At 54.7% G+C, this 27,263-nt stretch overlaps 1 protein-coding gene across 4 annotated transcripts in view; it reads left to right on the top strand.

Annotated features, from left to right (window-relative positions):
• Nucleotides 1-27,263, top strand: part of Galnt17 (polypeptide N-acetylgalactosaminyltransferase 17) — a 362,408-nt gene that overhangs the window by 322,894 nt on the left and 12,251 nt on the right. For all 4 annotated transcript variants that reach the window (XM_048789883.1, XM_048789884.1, XM_015491400.2 and 1 more), the window contains 3 exons: nucleotides 13,605-13,790; nucleotides 16,478-16,615; nucleotides 19,290-19,385. In XM_048789883.1, coding sequence (XP_048645840.1) covers nucleotides 13,605-13,790; nucleotides 16,478-16,615; nucleotides 19,290-19,385 — 420 coding nt within the window. The remainder of the gene's footprint in view (nucleotides 1-13,604; nucleotides 13,791-16,477; nucleotides 16,616-19,289; nucleotides 19,386-27,263) is intronic.

Here is a 27,263-nt window from a genome sequence, read left to right as displayed (position 1 = left end):
CTCCCACAGGGCAGGGAGGGTGGCCGAGGGCGGGAAGACACAGCCTTCTTTTCCATGAATCTCTCTGGCACCATTTACTCTGAATAAGGACAATCACTTCTCGAAATCTAGAAACCACGTTATTTAGAAAATTAGGATAAGTGCCAAACAGAGCAAGAGTGGGGGGAATACCTTCCCTCTTAGAATGCCGGGAAGCCGAGGAAGCGGCAGGCCGAGCAGCTGTCCCTGTGAGACCTGCACAGCGTGAGTCCTCTGGCTGCTCTGATGCTGGTGATCATAGATCTCTAAGTCCATCAATAAACACAGTCCCTCTAAAAGGAAGAAAGAAACCAAAATACCCACACAGACTTCTCGTGGCTGATGAACATCAAGCACCTCTCAGGCCTGATTTTCCTTCTTACAAAACCCTGGTTGTAGAGAGATGGGAAGAAAATCTCTTAAAATCTGCATTTGAGATTTTTGAAGTGATAGCTGGCCACAGCCGAGTCAGGAGTTCTCAGCCTGGGATTCAGCGTCTCCAGAGAGTGGATGATCATGCACCAGGGTGAGCTTGGCACATAAATGCATGTCCCTGTTTCCTCTGGTCCTCTTGGTATCCGCATTTTCTTCTGTTATGAACACAGGCCGTCCACCTCTGTATTGCTGGCGTACCTGTCTCCAGTAGCAATCAGATGGGTCCACATCACCGTTGAGTCCTGTGGCTATCTGGAAATACCACGTATCTGCTGTGGTTTTGGTCTTGAGTGTCCCCAAAGGGTTCAGGTGTTAAAGGTGTGGTCCCCAGCCTGGTGCTACTGGGAGGAGGTGGAAACTGGTAGAGGTGGGGCCTGGTGACAGGTCTTTGGGTTCATCACTGGGGCTGTGCTCTTGAGGGGGATTGTGGGACCCCAGTCTCTTTCATTTCCTGGCCATGGAGTGAAGTTTTTGCTCTGCCAGATGCTCCTGCCATTGTGGCCGCCACAGACCCAGGACAGCAGGGTCAACCAACCTGGACTAAATCCTCTAAAACTCTGAGCCAAGGGAAGCCTCTCTCTGTGCAAGCTGATTACCCCAGAAAGTTCATAATGCGACCTGCTCCTGACTGCTGTGGCATTTAGGATAGTTAGGAAACCCAAACTAGACCACGCTGTTCACTGTATTAAAGAGGCACCTGTGTGTGTTTTAATCTGATCATGGCCTTTCAACGTGATTGGTTTCTTTTGCAATTCTGCATAGTTTTCTTCAGTGTTTACAAACATATTCTGAGGAGGGGTCCCTGGACTTCACCAGAAAAAGTGCCACGGTAAAGGCTTAAGCGTCTCTGGATTCAGGCAAGGTAATCCCCATCTCCTGTGGAAGGGCAGATTCCCAGTCCCCCTGTCCCCAGGCCCGCTAGCTCAGAACCAGCTACAGCAGATGGGACCTGGACAGATGTGTCTTCTGAAACTCCGCAGGGGGGTGAGATGCGGCTGCCAGGCCAGAGTCTGTTATATGGGGACTTCTTGGTTCAGATCATGAGGACCCCAGTGCTTCACGTCTCAGAACACGGGGCTTGGTGGCCCTGCTGACAGTTCAGTGGTGGAAAGAAGGCTCTTCTCCCACTCTGGGGCAGATGTGCTGGGAGTAGCATGCAGGTTGAACAGACCCGGCTCTGAATCAGGGCGCGTTACTGGGTGAGACAGTGTGCTCGTTAGCCTGCTGGGAACTGCCTTGACCAAAGTGAACTGGAACCTGAGAAATGAATTGGCACCGAGGAGCCATCAAACCCAGCCCCACACCCCAACATCTCACAAAGGCTGGTTATGGGGAACTGCTTCAGAAAACACTCAAAGTCCAAACAGATCACAGAGAGCTTCATTTACTAGCCAGGGACTGTCACCCACCCGTAGAGACTGAAGTCTGTGGGAGAACAGCCACTTCCTGGTCTGTGTCTTGGGAATTTAAGGACGAAAACCAGCTCAGGGACTTTCCTTAGCATCAGGCAAGCAAGCCAATCACAGAAGCTAAGGCAGCAGGTGGCAGAGCAACTCAGACAGCCGCGTCTTGGTGTTAGACAACCTGAGCAGGTGTTAGACAACCGTATCCTGGGTTCCAGCAGGTGGTCAGCAGGGGCGAGAACCAACTTCAAAGTCTTGGGTCACCAAGACCACTGTACCCTGGGTCAAGTACATTTTGTGGGGTACAAAGTACAGAGAACAATATATTATAAGAAAACAGCTTTCATTTCAGCTTCTCAGAAACAGCTCTTGTAGCCATTTTCTGTTTTTGTTTTTTTTTAACAGAAGTCAGCAAAATGGAGTCTTAGGCCCGTCAGTGGCTGTTCTTGATCCTAATTTTCTTATCTCACTTATCAAAATCTCATATCTGTAATCTGTATTTCTTACTATCTGTCCCTCACACTCTTACTGACTGAACTTAACAGTTCACACCTCAGCAGGCTCAGGACCACCGCAGTGTCTCCTGGGTGGTACCGCCCAGCCTTGAGCCCCACCTGGGGAGGCCACCTGGGGCAGCTCCAGCTGGTCAGAACAGGCTGGGGGCCAGGGACTCTGGGGGCCGATCCTGGAGAGAACAAGAGAGCGGAGCAGGCCCCTCCAGGCAGGGCAGGGTGGCCTAGCCCCCAGAGAGCTGCCACCTGCTGTGTAGAGGGACACGCGGTGCACCAGCCTTCAGCCCTGCACCAGCGTCAGGATTCTCCCTCCTCGAGTCCCCCCACTCCGCCCTCCCGAGGGCCCCATGTGAGGTCCTGCTGCTCCCACCTCACGCCACCATCCTGGTCAGTGGTCACTGCTCATTTTCCTCCAGCACTTCCGCTGAGCTCCCATGGCCGCCTGGGGTTTCCACACACCTCATGTCCCCCCCAGCAGGCCGACAGGCGCTGTCAGCTGCACAGCACTGAGGAACCGCGTCACGAGCAGCACGGTGCACGTGGGACCAGTCTGAGGTCACTCGCGCTGCCGAGCCTTTCTGGCTTCTGGGAGTGGTGACTGGCAGCACCTTTGATCTAGCCTCGACCCAGATCCAGGATTTGAACTCAGTGCTGAAACCCCACCTCCCAGCCTTTGCAACGCCATCTTAGGAACCTGCCATCAACAGCTCGTCTGAAGCCCAGCCCTACCTGGGCCCTGAGTCGGTGCCCACTTCCCGTGATGCCTGTCAGAGCCCATCACATCGCCTCCTGCTGTCCAGGTGGCGCCATGTGCACCTGCCCCACCTGCACAGGTGCTCCTGGCCTCCTTCACCAGCTCACGATGGCGGCTGTCTGATTTCCAGTTCTCCCGTTCTCTGTGGCTCTGCCTGGCCTTGGACCCTTCTCGGTGCCTGGTGTGGCCGTCTGCTGTGGGGCTTCTCAGGCTCTGTCACCATGGGTAGCTCTCCCCTAGCTCAAGCTTTGGCATTTGCCCATTGGACCTGAGCACTGTGACCTTGAATGAGGGGCCCTCCCCTCTGCAGCCCCAGTAGGGAGAAGAAGGACGTCTCCGGCTTCCCCGGGGCCAGGGGAAGGCTTCAGTGAAGAGCCATCCAAAGTCCTCTCCAAGGACCACACGTGGCAGCTGCATTACGAAGAACACAGGATGTCCTTGTCCAGGGTGGCCAGCTTAGTCTGGGACCACCATGATGTGCTAAGCAGTCCAGCCTCTCCCTAGACCCAGCCCTGAGCTGTGGCAGGCCAGTACTGTCCTTCCTGCCTGTCTCGCAGCAGCAGGTGGCATCAAGCCCAACCATGTTGGGTGAGCACGGAGGAGGTGATCGCAACCTCCAAGGGCCTTTTGGAGCACACCAGCAGGCGAGGAGGACCTACAGCCCCTGCCCAGCCCTGCGCTATCTCACCACTCTGGCCCTTTGATGCTGGAGACAGAATCAGACATGATTCACTGTGCTCCCTTGTCAAGCACAGCTTATCCATACCGAGCCCCAAGCCCCAGCCCCCGGCTGCTCTCTGCAAGATGCTCCAAGTGACAGCCCAAGGGGGTTGATGAGCCTCGAGGGAGGCCAGGGTGTTACCACCTTCCCCTCCTGGTGGCCTCCGCCCGAGGTCCTGAAGCACTCGCCTGCAGCCTGGCATCCCAGTGCCCAGCTGAGGGACACCCAAGCCTGGACTGGCAGTGGGATCCTCTCTGAATCACCTTTGCCTTCCTGGCATTTCTATCTGACTCTAGCCTAGTGGACAGGGGTACTACGGCATCTTGCCCAGTGACTACAGGTGAAGTCACAGACAGCTGGGGGAGGAGCACTGGGATGCCCAACACCTGTGTGGCTGGAGCTGCCCTGCAGAAGGGAGGGCTGGTGCAGAGGAGGAGTGGTGGGCAAGGCCCACCCAAGTGGGACCCTCTTTGGCATTCCCCTAACACAGAAGCCCTTTGTGCCATAACGTGTGGTCCACTGGAGCAAGGCTGCTGGGAGCTTTGACTGGTAAGCCAGCACCAGCATTGTCAGCCCTGCCCAGGGCTCTCCTAGGTGCGGAAGCCATAGAACAGAATCTGAAGGACAGCAAAGTGCCCTCGGACACTTCCCAGGCTCAGTGAGTCAGCCGTGCGTCTCCAACCAGCCTCGTAGTTCCTCATCGTGCACCTGAGAAACGGCTGGCGACTGGCCACAGCACCTGGTGCTGAGGGGCTCTGGCTGCCGTGATGCTTAAATTGAGATAGGTCTTGAGGTCCTTATCTGTAAATCCTATTTCTGAGAAACAGTAATAAATAAAGCAGAAGATTGAAATTGAATTTCTGTAAAAGGATGTTAGGAGGAAAGCCATCATGCATCCATCCAATTTGGTGGAGAGAATATGCGTTTAAAATGGGGAGAGCCACACACTCACACATACACACACACACACACACACACACACACACACACACACTATCTCCAGAGCGGCAGAGGGGAGGGTCGAGGGAAATTCCCAGGAGGATGAGCTTGCTCCTTGGGTAAGAGGGTCACCGAGGCCTCCTGGAGCAGATCTACAGGGGAAGGACAAATTAAAATGTTGTCTTAGCCCAAAGTCTGGCTTCTGGAATCAGATTTTATCCAGGACGAAAGGTGAAATGTGCTCACACTTCAGTGACTTGGTGGGGCTGTTTGTGATTTCTGAGTCTCACCAGTGTTGCTCTTAATACTTATGTGGGTGTCAATGGCTTCCTGGGCCACTTCAGTCTGATAGGATGATTCCTGTGAAGAGGGGAGACACCTGGGGACGCCCCTGTCCAGATGGAGGTCAGGATTTTCCCCCAGGGAAGGACCAGAGGGCATCCGGGTCTCACGGGCCTGGCACTCAACACCTAGAGTCCTCTTCCCAGATACAGAATGAGGCACAAAGGCCACCCCCCATAAGACCCTCAGGAATGCGGGTGCTGGAGAAGCCGGGGGTCCATATGCTGTCCTGGGGGATGGCCGCAGGGCCTGCAGGAAAGGCCCTTCCCTCTGTACCCTCTGCTCACACCTGGTGCAGGGCGAGCTGGCCAGGTTGGTGGGGACACCAGCACAGTACCAGGGAACAGCACTCAAAGAAGCAGGGCCTGGCCTGGCCTCCTCCTGTGGGAGGAGAAGTAGGAGAGGGACTCGGTCTAGCTGCTGTGGGGCTCAGCTGGGCCGCCCGTCCCTTCTCTGCCTGTGAGGTGCACACTCCAGCCCATTCTCCAGGTCCCTCTCCTCTGCCCTGGCTCCTGGGCGCCCTCTCCAGGCTCAGCCCACATTCACACCCTCCAGTCCCTCCACTCATGAGAGCATCCAGGGCTCCTTCACTGAGGGGAGAGCACTCATTAGCTGTTCACGTGTCTGGCCCATTGTGGGCAGGGGGACCCTGGACCCTGGACGACAGGTGAGGAAGTGGGAGGGTGCACTCCCGCCCACCCTGTGTGCTGAGCTCTGTAAAGGCCACACGGGCATCTAAGGGGACTCTGGCTCTGCCCAGGGCCTCCCCAAGGGAGTAACGGTAGAGCTGTAGGCTCAGGTGTGGGCAGGGCTCAGCTGGCCAGTGGGGAGGAGTGTCCGAGAGGAGTGTGGCACGTGGAAGAGTAGCAAGGACAGAAGGTTGAGGGGGACGGAGGGCTACAGAGAGGACACTGCAGGGGCCGGGGGCCACACCAGGCCTTGGAGGCCTCACAAGGTCATGGGCCTAATCCTCAGAGCCACTGGAGCCAGGGCAAGATCCACCTGTACCCCCCTGGCTGCAGAGCGAAGGTCGGATTGGATAGGGCTGGGTCAGGAGGTGATGGCTATGGTCCAGGTGAGAGGTGGGGGCAGCGTGGTGCCCGTGGTGGAGGAGGACGGGGCCTGCTGGTCTGGTGGTGATGGAGGGAGGGAGAGGGGCTGAGCCAGGTGGGAAGGTATCAGTGCAGGATGTGGAAGGGGTTGGCCAGTCCTGGGGAGCACGTGCCGAGCATAGCGCCGGGACTCTTCCTTGCTCCACCTGAGGGACGGGGCAGGAAGGGGGTTCCTGGTCCTTCTGTGAGCCTCCCTGGGGCTCATGCAGGCTCTTTGTACAGAGGGCCTCCCCAGGCAGTGCCTTGGAAACCTCCCGGTGGAAAGCGACTTTCATATCAAATGGCACGGGCTCTTCTAATGACACGGTAGAAAACTGTCATGGGATTATTGGGGCTCCGAGTCTCCTTATTCCTGAAGGATGCTTTGTGCTGCTCATGAAATACAGCTGGCTTCTGAAAATTGTGAGATAAGCCCAGACCTTGACCATCAAAATCCTGTGAAGTTAGGTGGGGGCCTCGCCCTTGCTCTTAGGCAGTGGTGTCCAGAGTGGGCTATGCTCGATGGCCCATGGGGGAGGAGAGGAGTCTGTGAGCATTGACATTTTATAACATTTTTGAATTTCTATTTATCTGTCAAATTTTTCAAATGAAGTATTTTAGCATAGTAGTGTGCATGTGATTAAAAATGAATAAAGTAAGTATCTTGGACCAAGAGGCCATGCTGTACATTTTTTAAACATAACAAAACCGTTCAGAGGCCAAAGCCTCTGGGAATAGCTCAGTAACACAGCACAGTAACGTCGGCTTTGACACCTGGGCCTCCTTCACCTCTCTTCTCATGCCACCAAGGCCACCTTCAGGCTCACTCACCCATCTCCCTGGCTGCCCTGCTTCTCAGTGCCGGGGCCCTGGAGAGAAGGTGGCCTGAGCAGTACCGGGCACGCTCACAGACGCCCGGGCCTTTCCCAAGTCCCTGGACCACCTCCAACTGTCAAGGGTTGTCAGGGCATATCTCCTGCCCAGCTCCTTCCTGTCCCCAGGACACGAGTGACAACATTACAGCCTCTGAAAAGCTATGGCATGTCCTCCAGGCTGGGCCCCAGATGTGGCTAACATCACCGTCACCTGGAAGAACTTCTTAGACAACCGCTGGGGCCTCTGTTTGCCCCTGGGAAATGACTGGGGTGGGATCAAGGATTGTAAGTTTTAAGGGCTCTCCTGGTGATTTTGGAGGCACAATCCAGCGTCTTGTCCTGCCCTGCAGGACAGACCCTGGGACTCTTGCTGGGAAGAGTCTGTTCCCGGAGACTGTCACCAGGCCGTGGTCCAGGGTAGTTCTGGAAATCAACTTCTACTGGGTTGATGGCGTTCTTCCCACAATCTCTAAGTCTCTAATGAACTGGGGAAATATTTATGAAGTGGTAGGAGTCGATTGTGTGGGTGAGATGTCACAAGTTGTAATTGAGCCGAGAGCCCCCTGGAGTGCTGGGCACCCATCCCCCCTGGACTCTTACCCCCCAGCACCCTCTTCTCCCAGGCCTGCTGTGAGGAGGCAGAGGGACGCACCTGGCCAAGCTGCACAGCCCCTGGAGTCTCCTGATGTCCCCTTTACCACCTCCTCCTAACCCAGAGGCCTGAGTAGTTAGGACGAGCTGGGTGTCCAGTGAAAGGTGCTTCTGAGTGTTCAGTTAGGCAGTAAGAGTCTTGGGAGTTACTCCCACCCTTCTCTCCCGAGCCTCACCCAGCCCTTTTCCTGTGATGACACATCCCTCCCCTGGCCCCACGTCTCCCTCTCTGTTGCCCTGACCCCCTAGCTCTCTGCCTGTCCAAAGCTGCTGACTTCCTCTCCTGCGTGATGGGAAGCTCTCCTGTTTCTCCGACCCTCCTCTGCTGCTGTCTGTTCCCTCACTTCAGCCACAGTGACTTTTTCCAAGCCCGTATCCTTCAGCATCATTTAGAAGAAGGATGGATTTCCTAACCTGGCCCACAGACCCAGGTCTGGCATGGACCATGTCTACCCTTCATCTTCAGTTTGCGCTCTCCTGTCTCCCATGACTAATCTGAGTCCACCTCTAAGCTCAGCCACGTGGCTTTTCCTGCAGTCCCTGGACTTCCCACTTACAGCACCTGTCTGCTGCTCTATAAGTCCAGACATGGTGACCTAAGTGACAGATTGGCTCACAATTCTGAAGTCTGGCCGTTGGGGCTGGGGTCAGCTGGATGGCTTGTCTGCTCTTGTCTGAGGGGCATTGACGGGGCCCACTAATCGTCAGAAATGACTAGACATGCCTGGGAGGGAGGAAAATGGGTAAAAATAACTCCTAGGGCTCTCGCTGTGTAGCTGGGTCCACTACCACGGGCAGCCAGTCAGTGGGCCAGCTGGTTCAATCCCAGGTGGTCTTGTCCACGTGCCCGTCTTCAACCAGGGTGACTGAAGTAGCTGGGCCTTCCTCACTGACCCTCAGTTCCCTCACAGCAGGGTGGACTCAGGGTTCCAGGAGAGAGCACGTGGAATTGGCCACGCCTCCTAAGCTCAGCCTTGATGGCGTGATATGTCATTTCTGCTGTATTCTGTGAACACTGCAAGTTGATAACAATGGGGGGATGGACAGATGGGTCCAAGGGTTCTGTAAGAGGAGAAGAAGTCCCCTTGCAAAGAAGCCTGGGAACACTTGCTGCCACCATCTTGGATCCCACCTGCTTCCCCTAGCGCCCTCCTCCAGAGTCCTGGCCAGCTCCTCTGTGAGTGGGACGCTGACCACCTTCCTCCACCCAGCCCAGCCCAGCCCTTCAGACTGTACCTGGGTGGCCCTTTGGCAGAGAAGCTTCTCCTGTCCAGCACTGGTTCTCCTCCCAGTGTGCCACATCCTTCCTGGAAGCCAGCTCCGTCTCGGGGTGCTGCATGTCTGCTCGCGATTATTAGCAAATGCACGTCCCTGCCGCATCGTCAGCTCCACGAGAACAGCAGTTCTGTTGGATGACAGTCTCCGTTCCAGCCCCCACGCAGGAGAGTGGAACAGACCCCCACCTCTACCTGGCCCATGCTGGAGACTACTCGGCCCATGCCGGGACCTTTCGCACGCCAGGCCCACATTCTGCTGCTCAGCTACACCCCCATCCCCCAAATGGATAATTTTTGATGAACAAACCCATTGATGACACAGTGCTCACTGAGTCCTGAGTCTCTGCACTTCCTGGTGGCTCACTGCCCTCTATGTAGGACCACCACCCCACCTTACCAGCAGGGGTGGTCCCAGAGCTTGGGGTGGGCTCTTTCTGGCCTCCTCTAGCCCACCTGGAGGCCATGGTCCTGTTCTTGTGGGGAGCCTGGCCTGGAGTGGTTTCCAGTGGGTCAGCTCCTGTGCTCTTTCCTTCCCTCTGTCCAGGAGCTTGCCATTGGGGCTGATAAACTCCAACCTAGAGAACAGATCCTGGGGACCCTTCCTTGGGAGCAGCTGCACTGGGAGGCCAGTAGCTGGTTCTTGTCTGCAGGAGACCACCCCCCTTCTGCGGGAGCCCCCGCCCATGCTCTCAGAGCACTCAGTGGGTGGGATCCCAGGTGGGACCAGTGCTTTCTCCATCTTGGCCCCAGCTGACCTGTAGCTCAGGCTGAAAGACTTTTCAGTCCACTTTGAGAACCTCTCCTCTGCTCTTGATGAATGTGTTTCCCTTGATAGATCACCAGCTTCGTGAGAGCAGCAATTTTGACTGATGACACTCTCCATTCCCATCCCCTGCACTGGAGAGGAGAATGCGTTTGTTTTTCTGGAACTGAGGATCAGACTCAGGGCCTCGTGCATGCCAGGCCCACGCTCTCCCACGGAGTTACACCCCCATACCAAGAATGGGAAGTTTCTGATGAATACATAAGTTCACGAATAGCTGTTTCTAGAGTTGCATGACTTCCCGGTGGCTGGTTGCCACTTAGGCATGGCCGGCCAGTGACCCCTCAGCCAACCCAGAGCAGAGGCCCCAGCGCTTGAGAGCCCCTTAGGTCCTGGGCTCCCTCTGTCTCCCCTGCAGTATCTTGCTGCTCCGGGGCTTTCTGTAGCAGAGGCGTTTGGCCTCCCAGTCTGAGGAGTTGTTGGTGCTGCCAAAGGTCCACAGGGTTTCCCTGGGGACTATGCCCACTCAGCCCTACCACCCCAGGCCCTTCATCCGTCCCCTCATCATTCTGCTCACAGTGCAGGAAGAATGCACCAGCCCACTCTACAGAGAGAGGGACAAGGCGGTGGCAAGGAAAACTAAGGAGTCCATGGCCCCAGTCTACTTTCCCTGGTTAGGAGGGGTCAGTGCCCTCCATGTCCATCAGGGAATGGTGGCCCCCTGCTGTAGCATGTGGTTGGACTCAGGGTTCTGCCTCCCTCAGGGTTAGTCACATTTTTGTCACTGTAACCCAAAGTCCCAGCACAAACAACTTAGAGGAGGAAAAGTTTACTTTGGCTCATGGCTACAGAGGCTCAGTCCAGTCAGTGGGCTCCACGGCTCTGGGCTGGGACAGGAGGGAAACCATGGCAGGAGGTGGTGCAGGGACAAATCAGGATGACCAGAACAGAGGGTGAGGTGCCAGGGACACAATGTCACCCCCAAAGGCACACCCCTGGTGACCTACTTCCCCTGCCGCACCTCAGCTGCCTACAGTTACCACCCAGTTGACCGGTTTATGTGAGTTAATCCACTGACAGGGCTACGGCTTCACACCTCATCCTCTCTCCTCCGAGCATTCTGCTGGGTTTAGTGGGTTTCCCAGTCAGTGTTGGGAGCTCGCTGTCCTGGGCTGGGGTCTGGAGCAGGCGGGCACACTGGAAATGGACGATGGGGCAGCAGGGGTGAAGGCTGCCTCTCTTCCTCCCGCACACACTCCATCGCACCTGGTTCTTTCTCCTTTTCTTCTTTTACCTTTTCTTTCTAATTTTAGCTCTGGTCTGCCCCTCCCCTGGCCCTCCAGAGGACTGACAGTGTGAGTGTCCATCGGAGCCATTTTCTGTCCCACACAAGGTGCGCTGCCGCCACTTATCACACTCAGGACACCAAATGCTATTGGAGTCTGTGGAGATGCTGGGCTGGGCCATGGACCTGGCAGGGCAGGCAGGATGAGGACAGGAATGCCCTGCAGGCGGTGGCAATTCCTAGATGTCCAGGCCAGCTGCACTGACCTGGCCGCTCCCTCCAGGATGCTGGCCTCACAACAGTGGACATAGTTTCAGAGCACCAAGCATGTGGGGTGACCCTCCCAGCTCAGCAGGAAGAGCAGGGCAGCTCTGAGCTGGTGCCCGTGGGTGTGTCAGGTGTGCCCAGGTCAGGAGGCCGATGTCCCTGCCACCCAGGATGGACTTGCAGAGCTGCCTGCCCCTCGCTTGGCTCATCCCCTCCCTCTTCTTGCTTAAGAGGCTCGGCATCTGACACTGGCCCCGGCCTCTCACCACTCGGTCCTTCTCAGTGGCCTGGCCACACCCCAGCTTTGGGACAAGCCTGACCCTGGTCCAGGTGCTTGTGGAGGACTTGGTGCTGATCACCTGGCTGTGGACTCTGTCCCCACCTGGCACCTCCTTTTACAAGACAGTCTCAGCTTTTGCTGAGGCCCCTCGTGTGCCTGTGTCTGTGGCCCCTGTGTACTAACCTGCCCTCAGAGCTCCGCTCCTCCACTGTCTGTCCACTGGAGCCCCCAGCCTGAAACACACCCCATGACCTTCGCTCCAATCTCCACAGACCTGTTTGTTCTGGCAACAGCTTTGTGGAGACCGTCACATGTGGAGATCGTCACTTACCAGGGCGAGTCACACATTCAATGTACACACTTGAGTGGCTTTTAGTGTCTTCAAAGAGTTATGCGATCCCTCACCACAATGAGTGTCTGAACACTTCATCATCCTAAAGAGCCACCCACACCACTGGCGGTCACCCATCTACCAGGGCCACCCTCAGCCCAGGGGTCACCTGTCTGCTTTCTGTCTCCACCGGTTTTCCCACCCGGGGCCTTTCAAGGGAACGGGATCATCAACGTGGTCTTTCCTGTCTTCTGTCACCTAACGTGATGTCCAGGCCCATCTCCGTGGTAGCGGAGGGCAGCATTCCATTTTACCCTCAGATAATCTTCCAGCCTATGGATGGGCCACGTTTATTTCTCCATTTATCAGCTGTGGGGCATTTGCCTAATCCTTGGACATAAGATTTTATCCTTATATTTTCTTCTTAAATTTTATAGTTGTGGTTCTTACATTTCGTTCTTTGATCCATTGTGATTTGTGTGATGCGAGGCAGGGTCTGTATTCGTTCTTCCTCATGTTGTCCCAGCTCACTTGTTGATAAAGCTCTTCTTCGTCCCACTGGATGATCTTAGCACTCCTGTCAATGGGTCACACTTGGGAGAGTCTGTCTCTGAACTCTCCTTCCTATCCCACTGGTCTGTGGGTCTTTTCTTAGGCCAATACCATGCCCTCTGGATTGTGTTAGCTTTGTGTTAAGTTTTGAAAGTGGAAAGTGAAGTTTTCTAACTTTGTTCCTTTCAGGATCTTTAAACCTATTTTGGGTCCCTCATATTTACAAATGAATTTTAGGATCGGCTGCAAAGAACCAGGCTGATGTATTAGCAGGGATTGTGTTGAATCCTTAGATCAGTTCAGGAGCTATAACAATATCAAGCCTCTCTGTCTTCCTCCTCTTTTCTCTACTGGTACCCAGAAACTCATTTTCAAAATCTAGCCCGGCTTGAAATGCTCAGAAATACTCAGGTTTTCCTGCCTGGACCACAAGAGGGCACCGGCCCTTCCCACAGGGAGCAGGGCCCTTTGAACCAGGATGCCCACTGTATCCGTGCAGAGGATGATAAGTCCCACTTCATTGAGCTTTTGAACCCCTCAAAAGCAGCCATCCTTTCAGCCTTCCATCTGAACACCCCAGCACAACAGTGGTCTCTGCCTGAGATGGCACTGGGAGATGTTTCCAGAAGGCCTGGCATCCACGCCCTTGGGTCTCCAAAACAGAGCATATTAACAGCACAATGTACACTTCTTGCATTGATATGGATAAAGAGGGTCTTTTTTTTTTTTTACTTTAAATTTTCCTTTCTGGGTTGGCAGGGCACAGCTCAGCCAGATGAAGAAAGCCTTCATGGATGCCAATTGTGCGTTAGTGAGAACTTAAAAAAAAGTCTTAGGCTTATGGTGCTCTCTTATGCAGAGCTGGGCTTTATATCCCGAACTATTGTTTCTGTAGGAATTCTCCAAACCTTCTTTTCTGTGTATTTTAGTCAGCTTAGATTAAGCTATGATGCAATAACAAACCCATGTTGAACTCTCAGGGGCTTTGTATAATAAAATGTATTTCTCACTCACACTAAATTGGTGAACCATTGCTTTGGGGACTGGGGGAAGAGCAGAGGCCTCTGAAAATTCCTGTCTCAACCTAATGAAATGTTTTTATCTCCAGGTGTGGCTCTGTGGGGGCAGCATGGAGGTCCTGCCTTGCTCCCGGGTGGCTCACATTGAGCGGAAGAAGAAGCCGTACAACAGCAACATTGGCTTCTACACTAAGAGGAACGCTCTCCGGGTGGCTGAGGTCTGGATGGACGATTACAAGTCTCACGTGTACATAGCATGGAACCTGCCCCTGGAGGTAGGTCCCTTCTCACCACCCCGGGACAGTGAGCCTTGCTGTTCAGATCACAAATTCCCTTAGTGAGCCAGAAATATGTCACCTGTGGGAAATCATGAATGCATTTTGGAAGGTTCACAGATGTCAGAGGCTTAGATCCCCTGCTTTGCCTGGGGACATATGCCACAGAAATAAATGTACTTACAAAGATCAGAGGGTCTTATGTGTTAATCCCGGTCTTATTGCATTAATCTAGTGGTCCTGCTCCTGACCACACATGGTGTCCAGCAGGCTCTTGCCCAAGCCCTTGGCACTGCACCCTCATCTGCCTTCACTGCTCTCCCCCAGAGCACCAGCTGCTTGGTGCCACACGCCTGGCCAGCCTCTTCCCTCTCTTCCACATTCTGCTAGAATCTGGCCTGGGAAACTCCTGATGCCACAGTCCTGCAGGCTGTGCTCCAGCTTGGTTTAAGTCCCAGCTGTCACTTAAGAGTTACGGGGGCTGCCCAAGTCCACGCGTCAACTCTGCACCTTCATTTCCTCCACTGTAAAGGGGGTGATACCAAGGCTTCCCTCCCAAGGTGATCCTGCAACTAGGTGCACTAGTACAGGGATGTGCCAGAGCAGGGCCTGGCGCAGGAAGCCCTGTCCATCCCTAGAGCAGGCCTGGGAGGAGGGCGTGAGGCTGGAGTGGCCCCAGGAAATACAAGTGTTTGGCCAGCTAGGCTGTCCGGGGCTGTTAGGATGGCCATAATACAGATGAGGAGACGGTGGCTCTGTGAGGCCTGTGTGCTGTGTTCAGGTCATGACCACAACGCACGGGCAGGCTGTGCACCCCCCGTCTCCATGGGACCCTCTGCGCAGCCCTGCGGGGTCTGTGGAATGTCAGTCATTGTCCCTCTGTATAGATGGATCTAGATTGGGGGTGTGGCCTGGAGTCAGGGGAGCTGATGGTGCCTCCAGTCCAGTGCCCCCATCACTGTGCCCCTGCCCGTCCATGGGGGAGATGTCTGCAGGCACCTGAAACCAACTGTAGTACTGAACCCACACAGGCCGAGCATCCATAGTGATCACGGATGTGACATTCAAAATGTTTCCTGGTGCATTTTAGGTTTGCAGTTTGCAGAGTAGAGATGGTCAGCCAGGAAAGTTTATGTGAATATTACAAAATCTGAATAAACCCTAAATGCTGGTTGAAAGGAAAGCAAGGACCAGGAGACGGGCTAGTGAGAAATGAAAGATGGAGACCAGGCAGACATGGACACCAGAGTTTATTGCCAGAGCTGACCAATAGAGGCCCTCTCTCCATAGATGGAGAGGGCAACACAGGCTTGGGGTTTGGGGCTTTGATGGGGGAGGCTCAGGGATTAGAACCTGGAGGGTCCTAATGCCTCTGGTTAAGGGTAGGGTTGGTATGAGGGGTGGTGAGCCTTTCTCAGAAACGCCCTTGAACTGGAAAGCGAAATTTTTCTTAAAATAGTGGCTGTCACTTAAGATGTCCATCTAGATGCTAAGCAAGGACTTTACACTGGTCCCAAGCATTTAAAATAAAGCACACTCAACCTGTATGTATTATTTTTTATACATACACACCTATGAAAAAGTTTAATTTATAACTTAGGCATAGTAAACAAAAATAACTCATAATGAAATAGGATAATAATAACAACACATTGTAATAAAAGTTACTTGAAATTACATAAATTGCTTATTTCCAGAATTTTCCTTTTAGTCTATGTGGACTGTGGTTGACCACAGTTCAGTGAAACTGCAAGAGACTGAAGTCACAGATGGGGGGCTACTGGATTACTGGTCCCCAATACTGAGGGTCCCCATCATGGTTTTAAATATGACCGTCTTCATCAATCATGCTTAGTATATTCAAACCAAGGGTTAAATGTTACTGCTCGTGTTTGCCTTGGGATTGGGTGAGTTGACTTTAAAGGAATTTTTCTTTAAAATCAATGTCCCACTGCTAAAGAAATGTTAGTGCAATCATCTGAACCCTCTGCTCTGCCCCCAAGTGCCACCTGACCGCCCTCCCTGGAGGGGCAAGCCTCCTGCCACCACTGATCTGCGGCCACCTGGGTAGGACTGTGGGTCCTGTTCCAGATACTTTATTTCCCCGTCAGCGCGCAGCAGCCCATTACAGGTTCATTTCTGTAAAAGCAGAGTGAATTATTCATTAGAGCGTCATTACGAGCTTTGCAATGGGAAATTATTTTCCCTTCTGCGTATAATGAGCTTCGCCAGGAGCCAACAAAGGAAAGCCACACGTGTGTGCAAAAGACAGACAGGAGGAGGTTACAGGCATTTGTTTTCTTGCCTTAATCAAATAATCCCTCCAATAACTGGCTCTGATCATTCCTGGGAAGAGAAGAGGGAAGGTGGGTGCCCGCATCAGTGCCTCTCAGGAGCCTCTCCCCAGGAAGAGCAGGGAGCAGTCTGGGCTTCCCACTGCAGGGTTCTGAGCACCCCTGGGACGGGACCCTCCCAGCGGGGTGTGTGTGTGCCTGCGTGCGTGCGTGCGTGCGTGCGTGCGTGCGTGCGTGCGTGCGTGCGTGTGTGTGTGTGTAGGGCCTCAGGCAGGTCCCCTAAGGCCACTGCTGTGCAAGCCCATGGGCTCCCTCCCCTCCCAGAAAGCTCCTCGGAGAGGGGGCCCTGCGCCTGCTCCAGTGGCTGACGCCCCTTCTCTCCTTTGCTTCCAGAACCCGGGGATCGACATCGGCGACGTCTCCGAGAGGAGGGCCCTAAGGAAGAGTCTGAAGTGTAAGAACTTCCAGTGGTACCTGGACCACGTCTACCCGGAAATGAGGAGATACAACAACACCGTGGCCTACGGGGAGGTAACTCAGGCCACACCCTGGGCTGAGTCCGTGGGGAGCGGGCGGCTCTGCCACGGGAGAGGGACTGGCCCTCAGAGGTGTGGCCCTGGCAGCGAGGTCCTCTCCAGTGGGGAGAGGGCCAATGCCACCCAGCCCCTTCCGGGTGTCCTCCCGAGCTCAGCTCGGTTTTCTCTGAACCCCAGCAGGGCTGGGCCTCCTGACCAGGTCACTCACCCCTCCTGTGTGTCTTGCCCTCCACACAAGGACCTCCACAGGATGGGGACTGTGTTGTCTTGTTCATGAAACTCAGCACAGTGCCAGACACAGACCAGGCCCTCCATAAATAAATATTCAATTACCGTGTGATAGATTAATTGCATAAATATTAGAATAAAAGTTAAAAGCTTGGCCATCTGAAATCATTGTGTGGAACAAATATAACATAAAAACATTTATGTCCTTAATATATAAAACCTGTTACGAATCTATAGTTAAACCACTTAAGATCCTAGTGGAGAAATACACAATTCTCAAAACATGAGACATTCCGATGTTAATAGCAAACATATGAAAATAGGATTTGTTTCTTCCCTCTTAAAATACTTTAAACTGGCACGTGGATAAGCATCTGCAGGCCTGTGGTTGGGAGGACGAGGGGATGGGAAGCCTCCCTCTGAGCAGCTTATTGGGAACATTGCAGTGTCCGTACCCTCGGCACTGTAATCCCGTCCTAAGAACCTACCTCTATCCTTTCAAAATCGGAAATATGACTAAAGCTTTGTGTATAGGGTCCCTCTTCCCAGCCAGAGCCAAACAAAATGCAGTTGTCCAAAAATGGGAGGGTTGACTGACTGTGTGAAGGACCGTGAAGGACCATGGAAGAGCACAAAGGACCTTGAAGGTCTTAAAGGACTGTGAAGGACCACAAGGGACCGTGAAGGTCCATGAGGGACCATGAGGGACCATGAGGGTCTATGAAGGATTGTGAAGGACCATGAGGGACCATGAAGGTCTGTGGGGGACCGTGAGGGACCGTGAAGAACCGTGAAGGTCTATGGAGGACCATGAAGGACCATGTGGGACCATGAAGGTCCATGAGGGACCATGAGGGTCTATGAAGGATTGTGAAGGACCATGAGGAACCATGAAGGTCTGTGGGGGACCGTGAAGGTCTGTGAGGGACCGTGAGGGACTGTGAGGGACTTTGAGGGGCCATGAGGGACCATGAAGGTCCATGAGGGACCATGAAGGTCTGTGAAGGATTGTGAAGGACCATGTGGGACCATGAAGGACCATGTGGGACCATGAAGGACCATGTGGGACCATGAAGGACCATGTGGGACCCTGAAGGTCCATGAGGGACTGTGAAGGACCGTGAAGAACTATGAAGGTCTATGGAGGACCATGAAGGACTGTGGAGGACTGTGAAGGACCATGGAGGACTGTGAAAGTCTGTGAGGGTCCTTGGAGGACCGTGGAGAACCTTCAAAAGACTGTGAAGGACCGTGGAGGACCTTGGAAAGACTGTGGAGGACCGTAGAGAATTGTGAAGGTCCATGGAGGACCATGGAGGACCGTGGAGGACCGTGGAGGACCGGGAAGGACCGTAGAGGATTGTGAAGGACTGTGGAATACTGTGGAGGACTATGAGGGACTGTGAAGCACCATGAAGGACCATGAAGGATGTGAAGGACTTGGAGGACTATGTAGGACCTTGGGGGACCATGGAGGATTCTGAAGGATTCTAAAGGACCATAAAGGATTGTGAAGGTCCGTGGAAGACCGTGGAGGACCGTGGAGGACCGTGAAGGATTGCCAACACCATTATTCTTTTCTGTGTGCCCAAAGTGCCCTACCGAGAGGATGTTACTCTTATAACCATAAGGATGGTGTTTAAGCAGTTTTAAGCTCCGCTCACTTGTTGGCCTAGACGTGATTTGGGTGCACAGGTAGGGTCCTCCTGCCCGCCATCTTGATTCATATGGTTAGGTTGGTCTGTGGAAGATGCACCCAGAGGACCCTGGATGCACCTGGAGGTGGCTGCAGCCTGTCCCTTTGCCCTCTTGCTGTGGTCCTTGGGTGGCAGGTGGTGTGATGGGCCTGGAGGTCTGCACTGGAGAGGGCCTTGCACACCCCAAGGAGATGTGCCCAGGAGCAGGGTGTCCTTGGGGACCTCATCTATTTCCTCCACAAGTGAGTTCTAGGCACCAAGGAGGGTGCCTGGCACGTCACGGGCCATCAGGAAATGGTTCTGGGTATGCAGAAACACGTTGCTAGGGCTTCTCGTAGTAGCCAGGTGTTGCTTGTTCTTTAGTTTTAATTTTTGGCTTTCCTGCCAGTAATGGCCTGAGAAGCCAGCCCTTGCGTCCCAGGGCTACTGAACCAGCGTCAGTGCTGAGGCTCACTTAGGATGTCTGTCCCTGCCTGACTCCTCCCTGAGGTGCCTTGAACCTCAGGTGGGTGACCAGAGTTCCTTACAGAAAGTCCCCTCAGCTCTCGTATGCTGTGGACAGAGGAGTTAGGAGCCGGGCTGGCACCCAGGACACAGGCACAGGAGGACTTCCTCCTGCTAAGGTGGGGCCTTCCCAGCCTGACGTCGGAACTGCATGCCCCTCGGCGGTGGGGTGCTGGGGACGGAGTGGGGAGCAGCCCCACCAGGAGAGCTCTGATGGCCGTGTTTTCTCTGTCCCTGCAGCTTCGCAACAACAAGGCCCAGGACGTCTGCCTGGACCAGGGGCCGCTGGAGAACCACACAGCCATACTGTACCCATGCCATGGCTGGGGACCGCAGGTAGGAGCGTGTCTCTGATCAAGAAGGGACTGGAATCTCCAGCCCACGGGGCTCTGTGGGACTTCTGGGGACTCCTGTTGCCCTGTACTTGGGTAACTGTCCCTATTCTGTGATTCCACAAGGTGGGGGCTTTCTGGTTGTTTCCCATAGGAGGCAGGGAGTGGGTTCACAAGTAGTTATGTCAGCAGATGCTAAGAGGGCAGTGCGCATGTCCTGTGGAAAGGACCCTGTGAATGAATTCAGAGTCCCTGCTGATCTGCAGAGGGGTGCCGCAGGTGCACACGCTGCCATGACCCAAAGGCCTGGCTGCAGCTTGGAAGAAATGAGACGCTTCCCTCCTGAGAAGCTGATGGACGTGTCCATCCTGAGACTGACATTCATTTGGACCGTGGGTGCTGGTGCAGGAGCAGAGTGCTTCCCGGGCAGGAGGACCGTGTTTCAGAAGCATTTCCAGGGAGCACACAGGCAGCCAGAGGGGCCAAGAGACGAACCTCCAGGTTAAACTGAGCCTGAAGAAGGGGTTTCCTCTGACGGCTCGGCACACACCAGTGGTGTGTGTGTGTGTGTGTGTGTGTGTGGACACAGAGCTCAGCAGAGACTCTCCAAGACAGGGAGAAGACTCATCCAAACCTGCCATCAGCCTTGACAGTCGCAAATTTTAAACATGATTCCGCCAACCGAGAGCCACAGAAGAGGGGACTGGTGGTGCTGGACCAGGAGGACCCGAGGGGAGGGGACAAGAGGCAGGAGGCAGGGCCCTCCTGCACCATCTTCACGATGCCCACAGCTCCAGTGCAGGCAGCAGGCAGCTGGGCCTGCCCTCGGGTAATGCCACCTGGAGACCTCACTAGACTTGACCATATTTGGGGATATGCCAGGATTCATTTTTAGAACACCTAACTCTCAGGCTTTGCATGGGTCAGCTTTTAGTGACTGTGACCCAAACACCTGAGGAAACAGCTTAGAGCAGGAAGGATCTGACTCACAGTCTCAGAGGTTCTGTCCACGTTGGCTGAGTCCATTGCAAAAGCAACATAGGAGAGGGGCGCGGAGGGAAGGTACTCCGCTGACAGCAGCCAGGAAGCAGAGAGAGAGAGAGGAAGGGACCAGAGACAGAGATGGCCCCCAGGCCACACCTCCATGACCCGCTTCCTCTACCCCCACTCATCTGCCTACAGTCACTACGCAGGAGTCCATTCCCATTGTCAACCCGTCAGCTGGATTAGTCCCACCCGTGAGGCTATGGCCCTTCCTAGAACCCCCACCCTGAACCGGGCCACACTGGGAACCGTGAGCTCAACACAGGAGTTTTCTAAGGGACATTTCAAATCCCACAGGCTACATATCCAGGAGGACGCCTGACATGTCACGGGCCATCAGGAAATAGTTTAGGACGTACAGATACATGTTCTGCTAGGTGGCACTTGGACTGAGTCCTAGGAACTATGGCATAATAGAGACTCTCTCAGGTAGATATTTGCATAATCACAAAGCAGCCTGAAGAAGCCACCTTCTGTGAATGAGGAAGGGGAGAGATGTTCTCCTAAACACCCCCAGAAATCCGAGCGTCCCCGTGGCTCTAAGCAGTCTCTTCTTGTGTTGGGCACTTCAGGGGACAATTCTCTAAGCCACTCAGGAAGCCTGGGCTGACTTGAGGACCAGGACTTGAGGGGGGCCACAACTGTCTCTTGTGGTCCTGTGGCCACCTCCTCCCTGCCCACCGCCCTCCCTGGCTGCCCAGAACACCCTCCAACGGTCTGGGGAGGACCCTTGAGAACCTGGCCACACGCACCCATCTTTCCAGGGCCTCTCTTCCTCTTTTGTTCCCTCCTCTGGGTCCTCCCTCTCAGCACCTGCTGAACTCCAGCAAGGATGCCTAGGTAGGAATGGAATGGACCCTTCACCCCAGAGATGGCCACCCCCTCCCTTGCCCAGAAGGCGGAAGCCAGGTGCCCAGGCTGCCTGTCCTGCTGGTGTTCCGTGAGCACAGCGCCAGCCTCTGCTGGGAAATCACTGGGACTCATCTTTCACCAATCCCACCTGCGTGCAGAGCTTCTTTAGCTGATTATGGAACAACAAGCCAAATCAGGCTGCCCCTTGCCCCCGACCACTGATTCAGGGAGGAACGCTCGTGAATAGCCCTGGCCGCGTGCCATGAGCTGACTTTTAAAGTGAGTCTAATGTGGCTTTCGGTGCCACCACATGTTCTGAAGTAAGCACTCACCCTCAGCATGGCACTCCGGCTGCCAGGCAGGGTGCCCCTTCCCACGTGCTCCTTCCAAGCCTGGCATGTGCCTTGGTGTCTTTCGACTGACCCTTAAGTGCTGTGGACACGCAGGCTGAATCAGAACTCCTGGAACCAGGCATCTCCCCAAAGAAGGAGCTGGTGTTCCATGGACAGCGTTAGCTTAATTAATGGACTCTGCACTGTAATTTATTATCCGGCAGCAATTAAAAAGAGATAAAATGGGCACCGAGGAGGAGGGTGATTTCCTGTCTTGCAGCATGTGTTTGTCAACAAGATGGAAATGGCTCCCGGCCATTTAAGGGCCTGCTCCCTCCAAGTGTCTGCAGCGAGCTCCTTATGGCCTCGGCCCCCCCATAGCTGATTGGTCGAGACAAACAGGCACCTCTCTCTGGAGCCTACGTTTTATTTTAAGATTGAATGTCAAGAGCGCAGCCACCCTCTGTGTTGGCTGGGACCCATTTAGAGCAGGAAGTCTTGTCCCAGGAGGCCCACAGGCCCTCTCCCAGTGCCAGGCTGACTCCCCCCTGGGCACATGGCCAGGTAGGTCCCCAAGCTGCAGCACCCATGTGGAAGCCCAACGGCTTTGGCTGCCACACGTGGGAGTCCCCGGGCCCTGGGTTGGACCTCCTCTGTCAGGCCAGCTGGTCCACCCTCCCCAGCCTCTGCTTCTGAGAGCAAAGCTGCAAAGGTGTGGTCAGAAAGAGATAACCAACCGGTGGGCAGCACTGCCCCCAGGGGCCCAGGCACTTGCTGAAGCATCCTCCACAGTCCTGACCTTCCCCAGGGCCCTGAGGTGGCCCTGGAATCCTGGCCACTGAGCTGCTGTCCAAGGTCCTGATGGTGCTGCCCCTGGTCAACGCTCTCCCAGAGCTGAGTTCCAACCCCTGCCCAAGTCAGTCTGAGCACTCCAGGCCAGGGCCACACCAGGGCGGGGACAGAAATGTCCACGAGGCCCATTTCATCGTCCTCCTCATACTCTGCCCGATGGATGGCCACCTTCCCACCCCATTTTTTAATGAGAAAATGGAGAGGCTAAGCCATGCTGGTTTCTGAGTACAAGTCATGTGAATCGTGGCCTTGGAATCTCCTCTGTGCTATCCACAGATTCTGGGGAACATCTTGTATCCGTGATCCCCGAACTGTGCTGTAGCCCACGCTGGGCACTGCAGGGAGGCTTAGACCAGCACAGGGGACGCATTTGCCGCTGGACTGTAAAGAGCAGGGTGCAGAGACAGGGAGCTCAGGGCGCGTTCAGGGAACATGGCTGAGGTGGCAGGCAGGGATCCCGGGCAGTCACAGGAACAGGGATGGAGAACACAGTGTCAGGACGAAGGGCCAGGGCTTCCCGTCCAGCAGCTCAGATGTGTCCACAGACTCCAAGCCACCTGGGTACTCATCACACACATGGCTCCCGACTGCAGTCCCAGACAGCTGAAACCGGGCCCCGAGGTCCTATCCAGCATGTCCCAGTACTTTGCCTTCACAGCCACCTGCTGCTGGCCACGAGTCTACTGAGGACAGGTCTGGGTTAGACATCAGAGGGAGCGGCTCTGTCTCTGCTAGTCTGGGGCATGTCCAGTCTATGCCTGGTGTCCCAGCTTAATCTTTAAAAGATTTATAACATTACCTCAGTTTTTATATAACTGGGTTTTTATTTTTATTTATTTATTTGGTGCCAGGGATCAAACCCAGGGGTGCTTAACCACTGAGCCACATCCCCAGCCCTTTTTAAATTTTTTTATTTTAACACAGGGTCTTGCTAAGTTGCTGAGGCTAGCTTTGAACTAGGGATTCTCCTGCCTCAGTCTCCAAGGTTTTAAATTTTTTTTAAGTAAAATGTACTCTGTATAATGTAAACTTAGGCCATTTTTTTGAGAGGGGGGTCTCGCTGTGTTGCCCAGACTGACCTCAAGCTACTGGGCTGAAGTGACCCTCCTGTCTCTGCCACCAGAGTAGGCACTGCACACACCACCATGCAGCTTTAGTTCTGCAAGAGAACGTGCAGTCAGGTGATTCACCTCAGACACGGAGCAGTTCCGTCATCTTAGGTCCCCTGAGCCCCATGCATTACACACAGCCAGCAGAGGACCCACTGAAGGGGGGCATTCAAGGGAGTCACCTCTGCACTCACACGTGCACACTGGAGACGTCCCAGCAGGTGCTGACACAGCTTCCTCATTGAGCCGGGGATGGGAGCTTCCAAGAGCTGGTGCCATGACAGAGGTGTGACCCGGAAAGGGATCTGGGTGACGTGCCCTGGGGAGCTCATGAGCAGGCTTTGGAACAGCCAGGAGCTACGGCGTGACGTGCCCAGGTGTGCGTGGCCATGAGGCTCTGAGGGTGGCTGCAGGCTCCATCCTGGGGGCTTTCGAAGGGGCAGGCTGGGGCAGGCACGGTGCCCTCTCCTCTGCGGGCCCCATTGGTGCGTCTCCCTCTTCCTCTGCCTCCTGTTCCCAGGGCCTGACATCCTTTCCCTCAGTTAATTCATCACCAGGACGACAGATGTGAATGCTTTGATCCCATAATTAAATTTAATCTGATCTTGGGCTCATTCTCCGATGGCTTCATCTTTTAAGCGATACATCATCCAAACACATTGTCACTGTGATGCATTGTGCCAATAAGGCACTCGTGCCCTGTTGGGGTGGCAGGGCTTCACTGAGCCATTAGCATGTGGAAGGCAACACAGAGGAATGACATCTAGCAGCCTCGTAGCTTCCAAATGCATCCTGTAAGAGCAGTGTCCAGGGGCAGTGCCCTGAGAGCCCGCTGGAGTCGGCACCCAGGGAAAGGCAGCTTGCCCCAGAGAGCAGCCTGCACACCTCCCACTTGACAAGAGGCCAATCCACTAGTCCCTTCCTATCTGTGGGACTCAGGCTCCTGGGAAACCACAGACCCATGGGGCGGGGTGGGGGGTTTAGACTTCACCCTAGGAGGACTCAAGGTCGTGGGGGGACACTGCCGGTTTCTGCTTAGCCAGAATGGATTGAGGAGCTCTTTCCAGGAAGGTGACCTGTGGTCATACATGGCTTCCCAGCGAGGATGGCAGCTAGAAGTTTCGTTTCTCCTTAGAAGTTTAGCTGACTGCTCTGCAGACGCAGGTGTTATGCTGGGGGTGGACTTGGGTAAGGAGCTCGGGACGGTGAAGGGAGGGGGTTCCCACTTGGCCAGCAGAGCCCTCCTGCTTGCCCAGGGACGTCACTTCCACCAGCCCAGTGAGTGAAACCCGCTGCTCATCTTTCTCTCTTCTTTCTGACTCTAAGGCATAGTAGCACACAGAGTTTGGAAAATAAAAATTTAAACCATCTGCAATCCTTCCACCCCAAACAATTCTTTTCATTACTGAGACTTTTGCTTTCAGCTTTCCTTTTTTTCCCCCAAAAGAAACATGTTGATTTGTAGGCTGTTTGCATATCACTGAATTAATAAGGAAATCCCGTTGCTGCTTTTGAAGCGTGGGAGGGGGAGAAGCCCCTGCAGGGAGGTGCTCATGCCGTAGCAGAGGGGCCACGGGACAGGCCTGAAACCTCACAGGAGCCTCACTCCCAGGACCCCCGTTCACAGAAGCCTGGTTTCTCTTTGGAGAGGTGGTATCTGTTGGGTGATCATCAAGAGGGTTTGCATCATCGCAAACCAGGATGAAGGGTGAATCCAAGTGGCTCTGGTTGGTGGAGACATCACAGCCCTTCTGCCGCCATCCACTAGGCACGGACAGCCTCCTAGTGGCTTCCTTCCTGTGGTGTGAGGTGGGCATCCGAGGGACAGGCCTGCTCCCGGAGGCTTCTCTCAGCTTGGCTGCTGCCTTCTGCCCCCAGGGGCCAGGTTTGTGTCTGTGAGACTCCTGCAGGGCCTGAGTCAGGGCCTGGTCACAAGCAACAGGAAAGGAGGCCCCAACCTGGTGAACCTGGGGCCAGCCAAAGTCACCGGAGCACCGCAGACTCCTCGTCATGTCACACTCCATCAATACACTGCCCAGTGTGGCTCCCGGGGGTCTTTGGTGTCCCCTGCCTCTTAGTAAGACTGTGGTCAGTAAAGGGCACCTTGCACACGTCCTGTCCCTGAGCCAGCTCACCTGTGGGGATGCTGAGAGATGCTGGCCTTTGCCTTCTTGTGCCCACGGGGTCCAGATCACACCTGACCTCACCTTACCCTGCACTCCTCACTGAGCATTACACAAATGTAGTTCTTTTAAGATAAAAGTCTGAGTTTGGGAGCCCAATGTCACCACCTTTATTAAGCCACTAAATTTCATGAAGTGCTTTAAATATCTTGTTTTACTTACCTGCTGTGACGTGCGGTGAGACAGGTGTTACAGCTCTGGTTTGCAAATGAAGAAGCCGAGCCCTTGGAGCAAATGACTCATGTCCAGGTTGGTAGAAACAGCTTCAGGTGTTTGAAGCCTGAGTGTCCATGGGCCAGCTCCGAGGTGGGGGGCTAGCTCTGTGTTGGAGCGCTGGCCCAGCACGCGTCAGGGCCTGGGACTGATCCCCAGCACAGGGGAGGAAAAGAGCCCAAGTGTCGGGTTTGGGGGTCTCAGAGACGCGGTGCACACAGGAGGATGTGAGGAAATGAAAGTCACCAGGGCAGTGAAGTCACCCAGAGCCACCAATGGGCAATACTGTAAGTGCATGAAAAACAAGGGATTTGCTCAGCTTCAGCATGTCCCTTGGCAGAGAGGAGGGGTGGCTTGTGGCTGAGAAACACAGACACCAGCTTCCCAAGTGCCCAAGGGCAACATTGACAGAAGGGAACTTCCTGAACCCCCCAGGGTGGCCCGGGACGCAGCCCCCGTGCTCGTTGGCTCTTCCTGGAAACACACCCGGGCCCAGGTCTAGTAGTGAGAGGGCAGTGGACAAACCCATCCAGGGACTTCCTACAGGGCAGCTGCCCACAGCTTCAAAAGAGCCGAGTCACCGCAGAGGGAGAGCTATGGGGCCCGTCAGCAGAAGCAGCCTTGGAGACCCCGACACTGAGCAGGTGTGACCTTGGGTCCTGGGCAGGGACTCCTGGGAAGTCCTGCCTCTGCAGACAGAGCTGCCCTGACGCTCATCTCCTGTCTCTGGTGGTCTTGCTGCGGTTACAGGAGGCCACCTCAGGACAGGCTGGCGAAGGGCAGGTCCTCTCTGCTGTCGATTTTTTGTAGATTAAGAGCTATTTCAACACAACAGGGTTTCACACCCCATTCAGGAGGTCCTGGTGCTGAGAGTTGGTGGTTGAGAGGTCGAGAAAGCACAAGGGGACACTGGACCCTGGGTTGACAGGTGCACGGGACAGTCATTTACTGAGATGGGGACACAGGTGTGGGGGAGTGACGAGTTCTGTTTGGAGCACTGTGAGGCTGGGGAGGGAGACGGGGAAGCCCAGCTGTTCCCTTTAGGCCACAAGCCCCCAAGGCCGGGACAGAACCACAGTGGAAGATGGGCTCCTGGAGTGTGCTAAGGACCCACCCAGATGTGGCCGCACACTCAGTAGCCAGCAGAGCCACCTGGAGAAGCAGAGTCCAGTCCTGCTTCAAGGACCTGTGTGCTTTCCGCAGGAACAACAAAACCACCAGTGGGGAGGAACTGCCCATGGAGCATGGAGGAGGCCAGACTGGGCTGGGTGCAGGGCAGGGTCCCTGATGGGGGGGG

The sequence above is a fragment of the Marmota marmota genome, unplaced genomic scaffold (genome assembly GCF_001458135.2).
Source record: "Marmota marmota marmota unplaced genomic scaffold, marMar, whole genome shotgun sequence".
Classification (NCBI taxonomy): Eukaryota; Metazoa; Chordata; class Mammalia; order Rodentia; family Sciuridae; genus Marmota; species Marmota marmota.
This window is presented reverse-complemented; position numbering and strand designations above follow the sequence as displayed.